The 14,469-nt window shown below is 41.1% G+C and overlaps 1 protein-coding gene across 17 annotated transcripts in view; it reads right to left on the reverse strand.

The window, feature by feature from the left end:
* Positions 1 to 642: 642 nt before the first annotated feature.
* The window catches only part of DGKI (diacylglycerol kinase iota), a 502,019-nt gene continuing 488,192 nt past the window's right edge, over positions 643 to 14,469 (reverse strand). For 16 of the 17 annotated variants that reach the window (XM_044946917.2, XM_044946916.2, XM_044946915.2 and 13 more), the window contains 3 exons: positions 7,945 to 7,981; positions 6,119 to 6,218; positions 643 to 1,311 (listed from right to left, as the gene is read on the reverse strand). In XM_044946917.2, coding sequence (XP_044802852.2) covers positions 1,195 to 1,311; positions 6,119 to 6,218; positions 7,945 to 7,981 — 254 coding nt within the window. In that variant the 3' untranslated portion in view covers positions 643 to 1,194. Of the gene's footprint in view, positions 1,312 to 6,118; positions 6,219 to 7,944; positions 7,982 to 14,469 lie in introns of those variants that run through there. The other variant, XR_006552955.2, reaches the window with a different exon arrangement.

Genomic DNA, 14,469 nt, shown 5'->3' on the forward strand with positions numbered 1-14,469 from the left:
TCCTTGGGACAAGGCTCCCTCAGGGTAACGAAAACCAAGACCTTAGAAGGAAAACCTAAAGCGGGCCCCTTCTCAGCACTGCACCCGAACCTATTAGCCTCTGTGCAGCACTCTGGTGACTGTTTTCTACTTAAGTGAGTTATTTTGACATATGTTGCTACTTTTGCTTTTGCTGTTTTATTTCAAGTTGATTAGCCTGCTTTCTACTATCAGTCAAAACGCCCAACAGTAAACGCTGTCGTAGTGCTCCATTTCCTGTCACCAGAGTTCCCACTCACGGTTCTCTGCTCTGCAATTTCAACAGCACTTAAAATGGAGTGGTTCTGCAAACCCGCTACGGGCCTTGGTGAGAATCCACTGCCCATCTCTGCTGCAGCAAAAGGCAAAGATGGCTACACGTAGGCAGTACGGAGCTGGGCCAACAGCCCAAGCTGAACCAGTCCTCCATGGCTCTTGGCAACAGTGCCGCCACCTGGGCTGACCCCTGGGTCCCCCTCCGAGGTACCACTCAACCCAGGAAACTCCCATGCCACCTTGCCGCATCTCAGAGATATTGCACACAAGCGGACGCTATCTATGTGGCACTCCCAGCTCCTATATAATGAAAAAGGGTTAGGGAGGGAGAGGAGACATGCAGAAAGGTCACTAAGTAGTCTCGGTATATTTAGTCTTGGAAGTGGAAGCGGTTTTACAGTTATATTTCTGCAGGACATCCAGAGGGTTTGAAAAGACCTTCAGAGTCTCGTGGTCTTCAAAGACTGAATGTAAAGAGAACAGATCATATATATTTTTTTTAAATCGATGGGTTGTTACAGTAGAATTGTGCGGTACAGGAGAAAAGTGAATGCATGGGGGGCGAGGGAGCAGTGCCATTTATACGAACATCCTTGGATCTTTAAAATAAATTATACAGGTGAACACAGAAGTTCATGCTACTTGCTGGAAGCAATAAGGATCGAATTTTGTGGAACTCGCAGTCCACAAATCTCCAGGTGTCCTGCCTCGTCCTCAGCGGGCTATCATGTTCTGTGGTACATCTTGGTAGCCCTTAAAACTGGTGGCATGGTCTCAGATAGATTCTTGCAGGAGAGACAGATTTATGGATTCCATCAGCTTCTTCCAGAGGAGCCGCCCGATCACCAGGAGGGCACAGGTGAGATGCTTGTTGAGGTTCTCTCAGCCTGTCTACCAGGGTCAAACAGCAGTTTCCAGGTCCTCATGGCCAATGATCTTATAATTCTGGCGGCTTTCCAGGTAGGCAGCCAAGTCTGGGTCCCCGGCCTGTTGGGCTCTGTCTTGAGGTGTCTTACCCTGTAGGTAACAGTGAAGAGGAAAGAGACACGAACACTTTGGAAACATTTTTTAAAAAATCATAGAAACAGAGCAGCTCAAAGATAACTAAAACTGATCTTTCCATGTTTTCTGTTTGAGTTGATGAGATACTTTCTAAATCTATTATTGCATCAAACGTGTGAGATATGCAAGTTCAAAAGAGATGATCCCTTTTCAGAGGTGGGGCTTCCATCAAAGGAAAGGGAGGTTCATAGAGTAACTAGTTACACAGCAGCAAATTGTGTAGCACAGGAAGTATGAGAACCCAGATTCTCTCAGAGGGGGATAGAAATCACTGAACAGAAAGTAGGGAACCAGGCATTCTGATTTCTAGTTTGGAAGTCTTTCTGTGATACTAAATCCTGGGAAATAACAAGCAGAAACAAAGAAGGAGGGATGATCAGAAACAATTTAAAAGGTGTTTCTTCGCTGGTTTCAAACTCTTCAGTTTGGTTCTCCCTAATTTAGAACTATTTTATCTCCCTAAAAAGTAAGTTAATTTCTGATAATAAAAGTGATGGGTGTTGAGTACAGAAATCTTGGGAAAGTAGAAAAGTATAAGTAAGCAAAAATCACCAGTAATTCCACTATACTAAGACAACTGCTATTACCCTTCCCATAAAGGAGCTATTTTCTTATTTCTGTAGCTCTACACACAATTAGTTTTATGAAAACTAAACCATACTTTGTGTATATACTTAGGTAATGTGCTTTTGCACTTAATAACATATAAAACCTCTATGTCATGAAATGCTCTTCTGCATCATTGTAAATGACTCTATAATTTTTTGCAGTCTATTATAATGTTGGGTTTCCCTGGTGGCTCAGCAGTAGAGAAGCTGGCTGCCAATGCAGGAGGTGTGGGTTTGATCCCTGGGTTGAGAAGATCCCCTGGAGGAGGAAATGGCAACCTACTCCAGTATTCTTGCCTGGGAAATCCCATGGTCAGAGGAGTCTGATGGGCTATAGTCCATGGAATTACAAAAGAGTCAGATACAACTCAGTGACTGAACAACAACAAATTATAATGCTATATGTATATTTATTGATTTAGGTCATACCTGAATGGTCTAGTGATTTCCCTACTTTCTTCAATTTAAGTCTGAATTTGGCAATAAGGAGTTCAGGATCTGAGCAACAGTCAGCTCCCGGTCTTGTTTTTGCTGACGGTATAAAGCATGGGCTCTAAAATCACTGCAGATGGTGACTGCAGCCATGAAATTAAAAGACACTTGCTCCTTGGAAGAAAAGTTATGACCAAAGTTATGGCAAAGACATTACTTTGTCAACAAAGGTCAGTCTAGTCAAGGCTATGGTTCTTCCAGTAGTCATATATGGATGTGAGAGTTGGGCTATAAAGAAAGCTGAGCACCGAAGAATTGATGCTTTTGAACTGTGGTATTGGAGAAGACTCTTGAGAATGCCTTGGACTGCAAGGAGATCCAACCAGTCCATCCTAAAGGAAATCAGTCCTGAATATTCATTGGAAGGATTGATGCTGAAGCTGAAACTCCAATACTTTGGCCACCTAATGTGAAGAACTGACTCATTAGAAAGGACCCTGATGCTGGGAAAGACTGAAGGTGGGCAGAGAAGGGGAGGACAGAGGATGAGATGGTTGGATGGCATCACTGACTCAATGGACATGAGTCTGAGTAAACTCTAGGAGTTGGTGATGGATAGGGAGGCCTGGTGTGCTGCAGTCTATGGGGTTGCAAAGAGTCGGACACAACTGAGTGACTGAATTGAATTGAACTGATGTATATTTATACACGTAATATTTCTGAAATGAGGCCAACAAACATAAGTCAACCGTTAAAGGAGGAATGGTCTTCATTATTTTGAATGTTTATAGACATACTTAACCGTCCTTGACGCTTCTAATTTTTGTTCAATGGTATCTACTTAAAAATGATATTGTTTTAAAAATTTTTGTTGGCGTATAGTTGATTTACAGTGTTGTGTAAGTTTCTGCTGTATAGCAAAGTGAATCAGTTATATACTCTTTAGATTCTGTTCCCATATAGGTCATCACAGAGTACTGAGCAGAGTTCTTGTGCTATATAGTAGGTCCTTATTAGTTAGTTATCTATTTATATATTATAGTGTGTATATGTTATTCCCCAATCTTCCAGTTTACCCTTTTCCTCCTCCCTTTCCCCCTTGGTAGCCATAAGTTTGTTTTCTACGTTAGTAACTTTATTTCTGTTTTGTAAATAGATTTATTTGTATCATCTTTTTAGATTCCACATCAGTGATACCATATGATACCTGTCTTTCTGTGTGTGACCGACTTCACTCAGTATGACAGTCTCTAGGTTCATCCATGTCACTGCAAATGGTATTATTTTGTTCTTTTATATAGCTGAGTAATATTCCATTGTGTATATGTACAAAATGATATTAAGTTCTACGGAAAGGATAGAGGCATGATCACTGTACCAGATAAATAGTTCCATGTATAAAAATGCACACAAGTATTACAGAAACTATCAAACACTTCTCAGCCTTATCTTTTGCAATGGATGGTATCAACTTCAATTAAGTCTGATCCTAGTAGCCTACAAGGGCATGTGGAATAGAAGATAAAAGGGATGTAACAATGGCTCTAAATGCTCTAAAATTTTTACCTATTTAGTTGGGATTTAATATTTAGCCATAGCTTCAAGTTCCTATAATTTTATTCAATTTGGTTACAGTACTTGTAGCTTATCTTTTTTCTTCCGGAATATAGATGATTTATAATACTGTGTCAGTTTCAGGTATACAGCAAAGTGATTCAGTTTATTTACACACACACACACATATCCCAATTCTTTTTCAGATTCTTTTTGCATATAGGTTATTACAGAATATTGAGTAGAGTTCCCTGTGCTATACATAGGTCCTTGTTGATTATCTATTTTATTTATATGTAGTAGTATGTATATAAAATAGATAATCTCCCAATTTTTCCAAAACTTTCACCAAAACTCCTAATTCCCCGCCCCCCAACCTTTCCCTTTTAGTAACCATAAATTTGTTTTTAAGGTTTGTGAGTCTGTTTCTATTTTGTAAATAAGTTTCTTTGTATCATTTTTTAAAGAGATTATCTTGTCATCAACATTAATGAGGTTGAGATTCCCAGTTTCTAAATAGAGGTGGAGTGAGTGTGCCTTTGAGTTGATTTTTAAGGAGCCATTTTCTATCGAGAGAAATTCTCTCAAAATATTGCTTCTCTCCAAAAATTTCCAGGAGAAGACCCAGTCATAATTATGATATTCAGCTTTCACCAAGCATAAAATTAGGGAATGGAAAAAATTAGAGGATCCCTGAAAAGGATGAAGCATAGCTCTATTACTCCAAACGGTAAGCTCTCTAAAACAAAATGTTGGGTGCAAACGTAGGTTATACAGAAGCATGTAGTATAGCTTGACTTTACCTACTTGCAGGAAATGAGAGAGAAAAATGGACATACCCACATGTGAGGAGAAATCATTAATATTGTAATGGTATATCGGTCTAGATTGTGGGATTTCTAGCAGTTTTTACTTTTTAAAAAATTTTTGCATTGCTAGAGTTTTCTGTGAGGCTGTACTATATTTATAATAAAAATAATAAAACTTTGCATTTTGAAAAGAGGATATACATACATAACACAAAATAGAAATATCAAGGAACATTGAGTCCCTTTATTTGATTCAGAAACTTAGATTAAAAAAGAACCATCTGTTCTGGGTCCAGGTCTCCTGGCCAGTCTCTTCTTGGTCCCTCTATTTCATCTTGCTCCTCCCTTCTACCACCTGAGTTGAGACCAGTCTCTGGTGCACAGGCAAGGGCCCTGCTGTGTTCAAGTGGCTCCAGCAAGAAAGGCCAAGCCCACCTCAAATCTTGGCCTCTGCTGATCTTGCTTCCCTGGGTTATGCCTCTCACTAAGGTTACACATCAAAGCAGTTGAATGCAAATATCATCTGGGAAGAATATCACAGTGAGTAATTATCTGCCATTTGGAATCTTATACCCAGTTAGCTAACCAGACAGGTAATAGATCAGCTAGAAATGAAGACCCGGCTTAATAAATTCAATAGTCTAGATTTATCAGAATTAAGACAGCCAGGGACCTCAGAGAGCAAGGATCTGGTGGGTCACAAGGGAAATGAAGAATCAAGCACTGAAACTGGTTCAGAAAGGACAGAAAGGTCCATATCAGGGAGAAAGCCATGTCACAATGTACTGCAGTTGGAGGAAAGTCCAGAGTGAAAACCACACACAGCTCCCATTAGATTTATTTAAGTGATGAGCAATTCTGAAGTCATCAGTAGGCTTGTACGTTACCTGTTTCTTGTCTACATTCATTGACGCCAAACTTAGGTTACTTAGCACATACTTAATGAAGTCCTCACATATATTAAAATTCTTCTCTGTAACCTGCTACAGTTAAGTGGCTTGTCCTTTCTTAGAGGGTGCTTTAAAACTCAGAGCCAACCATGACCATGACCTCAGATCATCATAGCAAATTACTCTATGGGGTTGATCTCTATTAACTCTTCTCTCTGCCTCTCTTTCCCCTTGAGTCCTGAGGTCAGAGCGTTCAGAGGTCTATGAAGCCCCTTGGACAAGCACACACCCTCCCTTTGTGCTTATACATTTAAACTGCAGTTTCTCTAAATGAAACACTTTATTTTGGCCTCCTTTTTCCAAAGCCCCAGGCACTTCCATAAGTACAGAAAGGATGCCTTTGCTCCAAGGCAATGGAGCCAGAGATCCTGCCCTGGGGGAGGATGCCTGCACTCACTCATCAAGTTACCTTGGAGTCCGTCTTTCTCAGAGATGCGCCTGCGTCCACCAGAAGCTGGCACACGGCCCGGTTCCGCTGGCAGGCTGCCTTGTGCAGTGCGGTCTCACCCCTAAATCAAAGATGAAATGGGTAAAGGGCTGGAGGCGGGAGTGGGGGTGGGGGAAAGGGGGCAGGGAGGGAAGTGAGGGTCGCATCGTACCCCTGCTGCTGACCTTCTGTGCCCCCTGGCCACTTTCCCACCTATGGTTGAGACCACAGTTGCAGAGCACGAACAGGGGCGGTGGCTGACCGGGGTCCTAAAAGTACCCTGAGTTGGTCATCGTCTCACCATAACACCTGACTCCAGCCTCTTTTTCAGTGTTGGCTGGTTAGGTAGGCTGAGTGATTTTGTTTTATATGACTACTGTCTGATGTAAGTACTCTTCAGTGGCACTCTGAAATAGACTGATGTGCATAGACATGTCTGAACAGTGTGCAGCCACTCTGTGTAGACATTCCAGCTATGTCCCGTAGACATCGGGACATAGCCGGAATGACGTGAGGTGAAGTGCACACAGGAGCAGCACGGAGCACCACATCGCAGGGCTCAGTAGACCACCTGGCCCTGGGAAGACCACCTTCTGGGACTTGACTTCAAAGACCCAGGAGGCAGCCACTCTGCCCGACCCGCTGATTCCTTGTGAATGGAAGGGGAGGGGCAGACCCAGAGGATATCTGGGAGGGACAGTAAGAACTCTGGGAGAGTTCAGCAGCCCGAGTCACCTCTAGTTAGCGGCAGGCCTGAGGTCAGCCCACTTGGGATGGGGAATAGCCATGGCAAAGTGACTATTTCTCCAACCCCCACAGACAGCAGAGAGAGGAGAATATTCCCATCCTGAGTCTAAAATTGAAAAGACACTTAATGCCAAGCTAGGGTGAATGACAACCTTGCTGATGGGATCTGTAGTACGTGAACAAGCTCCCGTAGCAACGGATGGTTCCTTCCTTGTCAGTGACTCATGACTAAACCCCTCCTACTTTTCTTCCTTCCGGGCTCCTTAGCCCTTCTCCACTCCACTGACTCAGTGGACATGAGTTTGAGCAAACTCGGGGAGATAGTGAAGGACAGGGAAGCCTGGTGTGCTACAGTCCATGGGGTCACAAAGAGTCGGACACAACTTACAGACTAAACAACCACAACTCCACCCCACCCATTCTTTATCCTTGTTATATTTCACTGCAGTTCTCTAGAGGCTCCTCCTGACTTTCAGGGTTAGATGTTTTTAGCCTTTCTTTGTCCCTGCTTGGGGAATAGTAACTGTTGTGCTATTCTGGGAATAAAAACGTTGACAACAAATGTTATCAGTTTGGGGGCCAACTGCAGAGCTGGTGAGTTTCTGAACCAGAATTCCTCTTCTGAGGCACAAAACATGGAAATGGTTGGAGCCACTATGTTCCTGGTTCTCCAGTGGTTGCATATAACTTGTCCCATTCTAGATTTAGCACAGAGAAATTGTCTCACTGCACAGAAAGGGTGCCTTAGGGCATTAGGGCTTAATTTGCTTATAAACCTCAGTTGAGAAAGAGTAAATGGATGGGTAATTAAGAGCTAAGTACATTAGACTTCTCTGCCATTCAAGGTGCACCAGTGCAGAAGTACCTCCCTTGAAGGAAGTTTTAAATGATGACCAGCAATGGTTATGTATGCAATCATCATGACAGGTACCATCTATTTTTACTGTGTAAACTTTGATTTAGAAGATTAGCTCTACAGTCATAAAGGCAAGTGAAACTAGGACATTTTTATATGATCTCAAGAAGACAATCTAGACTACATAATGCAAGGCAACACTCACGTTTCACTGTCTGCCATATCCAATAACTCGGACGGTCCTAAAGAAGAGGAAAAGCAAGATGCCCATCAGAAAAAAGTTCAAAAAATTACCATTAATAAAAAACCAAAACTGTAGTCACAGAATTAAAATACTTTGGGAGGCTGAATAAGAGCAGAGTATTTAGTTTCAGGGATAATAAGACCACCTCCCCCTCCAAAAGAGAAATGCTCCCTCCAACTCCCCTTCATCAATCTCTCAATCATCACCAGGCAATATGTAGAGAATGGGAGATAAAAAAGAATATAGCCTCTGCCTTCAAGAAACTTTCAAACAAGCTGAAGAAATAAAATTAATAGGGATAGAATAAATTAAGAATAATTAAGTGGCTATCTAAAGAGGAAAAGGAGAATCAGGTGGGCTTTAAAGTCTACTTTTAGCACAGGTTGTTCGGGAAGGTCTTATACAGCATACCATTAAAACTACAAGAGACTGTATTATTAAGTGCTCTTTATCTGACATAACACTTAGCAGCTTACACTAAGTCAAGACATTATCTACCCCAATTTCTTTATTTTAGAAATAGAGTAAAATTCTATTTTTCATAAAATTTCCCTCCCCAAATCTGGAAGAAATGTTATATATAAACATCAAATGGTTCTATATGCTTCATCAGGAATTGAAACATTCTGAGCTTTCACATTCACAACTTCTTATTTGTTCACTAATTTACTCAATTCAACCTGCAAACCTGCTTGGAATGCCCACCTCTCCCCCTGCTGCACTACTGCTTTCCTCCAAACCCTTCCTGCAACTTCTTACCTGCAGGTATCAGCTGATCCACATTTTCTCCAGAAAGCTCTCTATTACCACATTCTTAACATTGCATTAGATGCCCTGCCCATGTGTTCCCTCATTTTGTATGTTAACCCTATTTCCTACAATTAGGAGGGTAATATAATTAACCATCAAAACTGAGAGTATCCCTAACAAGTAGGGATATACAATCACCTTACTGATCATGACACTTGTCAAGCCATATTAAAATTACCTGCTGTCTTGTCTCTCTCCACAACTAGATTCTGGAAAACCCCTTGAAGTTGTGGCAGATGCCTTGTCCAACACTGTGTCCTCCGTTGGTGACTGGCATAGAGCACGGTGCCAAGCAGAGGCTTAAATGTTTGTCTGAATTAATGAATAAGGAGCCTGGCAAGCTACAGTCCATGGGGTTGCAAAGAGTTGAACACAACTGAGCAAATGACACACAAACAGATGGAAAGGTATACAGTGTTCTTGGACTGGAAGATTTTGACTATGCTACCCAAAGCAATCAACAAATGCAATCTCTATCAAATTACCAGTGCCATTCTTCACAGAACTAGAACAATAAAGTTTAAAAATTTTATGGAAATACAAAAGACTCCAAATAGCCAAAGCAATCTTGATGAAGAATGGAGCTGAGGAGTCAGGCTCACTGACTTCAGACTATACAAAGCTACAGTAATCAAAGTTGTTTGGTACTCGCCCAAAAGCATATAGATTAATGGCACAGGATAGAAAGCCCTGAAATAAACTCAGGTACCTATGGTCAATTAATCTACAACAAGGGAGGAAAGAATATACAATGGATAAAAGAGAGTCTCTTCAATACGTGGTGCTGGGAACACTCGAGAGCTACACGTAAAAACTTGAAATTAGAACATTCTCTAACACCTTACACAAAAATAAACTCAAAATGGATCAAAGACCTAAATGCAAGAACAGAAACCATAAAACTCCTAGAGGAAAACATAGGCAGAACACTCTGACATAAATTGCAGCAATATCTTTTTGGATCTGTCTCCTAGGCTAATGGAAATGAAAACAAAAATAAACAAGACCTAAGTAAACTTAAAAGCTTTTGCACAGCAAAGGAGAGCATAAACAAAATGAAAAGACAACTTCCAGAATGAGGGAAAATATCTGCAACAATGCAACCAAAACATGCAAATAGCTCATACAGCTCAGTGTCAAAACAAAACAGAACAAAAAACCCATTAAAAAATGGGCAGAAGATATAAATATTTCTCCAAAGATAATATGCAAATAGCTAACAGACACATGAAAAAATGCTCAACATCACTAATTGTTAGAGAAGTGCAAATAAAAACTACAATGGGGTATCACCTCACACCAGTCAGAATAGCCACCATCAAAAATATCTACAAACAATAAATGCTAGAGAGGGTGTGGAGAAAAGGAAACCTTCCTATACTGTTGGTGGTGACCAGCCACTACGGAGAACAGTACAGAGGTTTTTTAAAAACTCAAAATAGAACTACCATATGATCCTGCAATCTCATTCTGGGGCATAAATCAGAGAAAAACATAATTCAAAAAGATACATGCACCTCCATATTAACTGCAGCACTATATACAATAGGCAGACATGGGAACAACCTAAATGTCCATCAACAGATAAATGGATAAAGAAGATGTGGTGCATATATATATGCTGGGCTTCCCTGGTGGCTCAGATTGTAAAGTGTCTGCCTGCAATGCGGGAGACTTGGGTTTGATCCCTGGGTTGGGAAGATTCCCCTGGAGAAGGCAATGGCAACCCACTCCAGTACTCTTGCCTGGAAAATCCTATGGATGGAGAAGCCTGGTGGGCTACAGTCCATGGGGTCACAAAGAATCAGACATGACTGAGCAACTTCACTTCACTTCACATATATACATGTGTGTATATATATATATACACACACACACACACATATATATATATACACACACACATACAGTGGGACACTACTCAGCCATAAAAAGGAATGAAATAAAGCTATTTGCAGCAACATGGATGGACCTAGAGAGTATAAGAACTAAGCCAGAAGAGAAAAACAAATACATGATATTGCTTATATGTGGAATCTAAAAAAAAAATTATACAAATAAACTTATTTATAAAACAGAAAAAGACCCTCAGACATAGAAAACAAACTTATGGTTACCAAAGGGGAAAGGAGGTGGGCAGGATAAATTAGGAATTTGGGAGTAACCAGGAATTTGGGAGTAACCTAAACACACTGCTACATATAAAATCGATAAACAAGGGCCAATTGTATAGCACAAGGAAGTTTACTCATCATTTCATAGTTTTGAAAAAGAACATATAGATACATTTTATTTTCAATATACGTGTGTGTGCGTGTGAGTGTGAGTGTGTGTGTGTGAGTGTGTGTGTGTATATATGTACACACACATTAAACTGAATCACTGTGCTTTATACCTGAAACTAACTTAACACTGTAAATCAACTACACTTTTCAATGAAAACAAAAGTCACTGGTCAAGGGGAAGGGAGATGTTCACAATCCTCCTGGTCATCCAGGAGCTACATCACCAACCTCCTCTCCTTTCTTTCCATATATGGTCCTTAGGACAGGTCAATCTTCTCTTGAAACATCTGTCCTATTACTTGTTCCAATTTGTCCTATTTGACAAATACACTTCCTAATAGGTCTCCGTCAGGGACATAATGAGCGTGCAGGACTGTTACTAAGAAAACATATAAAGATCTAACATTTAGATTTCTAGGCTTCAAATTCATCATGTGTCCTCTGTCTCCCCAAGTATTTAAAACATTGAGGTTCACAGTCTTTTACTTGGAACTACCCCACCTCAATTTGTTCTCAAGGCTCCATTTTATTTATTTTTTGTATAAGCTAAATCAGTAGCTGCATGATCACCCAAATATTTCTGAGACTCTCCCAGCTCTGAGAGCTTGCTCCCTCCAGCTATCTAAAGCAGCATTTTCTACCCATATACCTAAATCTTTGGAGGAACAAATGGCAATCCAGTCCAGTATTCTTGCCTGGAAAACCCTACGGACAGAGGAACCTGGTGGACTACAGTCCACAGGGTCACAAAGAGTTGGACGCGACTGAGCATGCACTCACCTAAATCTTACACATTCTTTAAAAGCCCAGTGTGTGACAAGGTCCTCTGAAAAGGCCACCTTTGACCCCATTTCTGAACTCCCATAACACTGGGGTCGACCCCTGTACTGTGCATTTGCTTTCTGAATGTATGCCTTATCTCCTTAATTATTCTACATCTTTTAAGTGTAAGAACACTTTTTCTTACCCTTCTAGCACATTCCCTGTTTCACAGGTTCAACGAGGATTTTATTCATTCATGTTTGTTCCTCAGTCCTATGATTCTAAGGAAACTGGAATGATAACTCTCCACCCCATCACCCCCTGCCCCACCAAAATCCCCCTAATGTGTCAAGCAGTCTAGTGCAGTGATTAAAAGCGAGGGCTTTGGTGCTGAACATCCTTGGTCCCAAACTCCAGCTATCTCTGCCCCTCACGAGATCTCAGGCAAGTTCATTTTATTTCTCAGTCTCTTGATTACTGCACAAGTAAATTATAATTAATAATACTATTTATCGCATAGCTTTGTTATGAGGTTTCGTAAGTTAATACAAAAAAAGTGCTTAAAACAGTAGCTGGGGACACTACATGCAATGTGTAAAGTTTAGGTATAATTAAGTGTTCTATTCTCTGACATAACACAGCAGCTTACATTAAGTTAAGGTGCTGGAACATCAATGAGGGAAGGAGATATAAAAGGGTGCCTTGGCTCCCACTAACATTTGAAGTAAGTGTTGACTCCAATTCAGTGTTCTGAGAACCAAGTGCTCCAGGCCTATTCAGTCTTGGCTGAAGCAGCCTCCACAAGGTCAGGAGCAAGAATGCTTACAGAGCCCAGTGGTCCTTTTAGAGAGCTCCTGTCACTTCAGCAAAGTCATTCATTTTGCAAGGAATTCCATGAACATGAGCAGTGGCCTCACCAGTGTCTGTTCCCACCATTACTGATAATCCTGTAACCAAGCAGGACGCTATGGGGACTTCTCCTGGGGACAGACACCTCCCACATAGCTCCTCTTTGGAGCACCTAGAAAATAGTATCTGATGCACATTTCTGAGTTGTTTTACAGATGCTGAAACCACCAACAGATGGAAGAAGTTAACTGATGATCATGAGCCCCCAGACCTACTGGCCCCTAAGGATTGATAACCTTAACCTCTGTGACACTGCCGTGACCTCACCATCAGATGAGCTGATCATATACTCTGCAATGCCTCTCCCTCACCTGGCCTTTAAAAATACTTTGTTGAAACCCTTTGAGTTCGAGGTTTGGGGACACAAGCCACCTGTTCTCCATGTTTGGCCCTGCAATAAACCTTTCTCTGCTCCAAACTCTGATGTTTCAGTTTGTTTTGGCCTCGTTGTATGTTAGGCACACAGCCTCGCATTTGGTAACAACTGCACAAATATTTAGGCAGTAGGGGTCTCATCTCATTTCCTCAGCTCTGTCACCTGGTACTCTCAGAAGTGCAACCACATTGGATCCGTGGACTCCGGGGTCCATGCCTCTGTGCAGTGAGAGGATGATAAAGCAGTTTAATCTGTGCTAAAAAAGTGGGACAAAGAAAAGAAGCTTGTTTCTCAAACTCCTGACAAGAATCACTATAAATGAAGCCAACCCAGCAGGATTCCAGAGCTGATCGTCTAATCTGGGAGTCAGGCATGCCTAGAGCTGTTTATTGTCTCCTCCTTCCTCTCCAATCCTCTGTCCTTGACAGAGATGCAGATACTAAAACAAGATGTATCTTTTTGCTCTTAATTAATACCCAAAGAAACTTCAATTAAAGGTTTTAGAAAGACGGACTCTGGAAAGATGGACTTAACTGACAGCAAGAAGATTTAGGAGAAGAAAGGACAAGAGGAGTGCATGCCAGGTGGAGTCTGAGACAGAACTGTGGTTTCCCTCCCTATGTGTGTCTCCAGTGACCTACTGGGAGCTATTTTTAATAGTGTATCAAGCTATCACTGCTATGTGGAATCTAAAACACGACACAAATGTACCTATGCATGAAACAGACTGAATCAGGGACACAGAGAATAAACTGGCGGTTGCCAAGGAGGAGAAGGCTGGGAGAGGGATGAATTGGGAGTTTGGGATTAGCAGATGCAAACTGATATATATATATAATGGATAAACAACAAGGCCTTATTGTATAGCACAGGGGCCTGCATTCAGTATCCTGTGAGAAGCCATAATGGAAAAGAATATGAAAAAATATGTGTGTGTGTATATAAGTACATAAAACTGAGTCACTTTGCCGTATAGCAGTAATTAACACAACACTGTGAATCAACTGTACTCCGATTCAAAGATAAAAAGGAATTTTTTACAAAAATGTACATGAGTAGAATTACATTTTGCAAACAATAAAAATTAAGTTTTCTTGGAACAAAAATAGTGCATCATGCTGTCTAATAGTGCCCTGTGTAGATTAGTAGCATAAGATAAGATATGGAGGTGGGAGCATGTCCAGAGAAACAAAAACCATCAACAAAGACCACAAGTATATTCCCTTGAAAGAAAGAAATACATGTGAAAAAGCAGCAACTATGATTTTTGGAAAAGTTAATTTCAGCCTCAGCCATAAGGGAAAGAAGAGGAGAAAGAAAAAATAAAGATGGAATTCCTTCAAG

This window comes from Bubalus bubalis, chromosome 8 (genome assembly GCF_019923935.1).
Source record: "Bubalus bubalis isolate 160015118507 breed Murrah chromosome 8, NDDB_SH_1, whole genome shotgun sequence".
In the NCBI taxonomy this organism is placed as follows: Eukaryota; Metazoa; Chordata; class Mammalia; order Artiodactyla; family Bovidae; genus Bubalus; species Bubalus bubalis.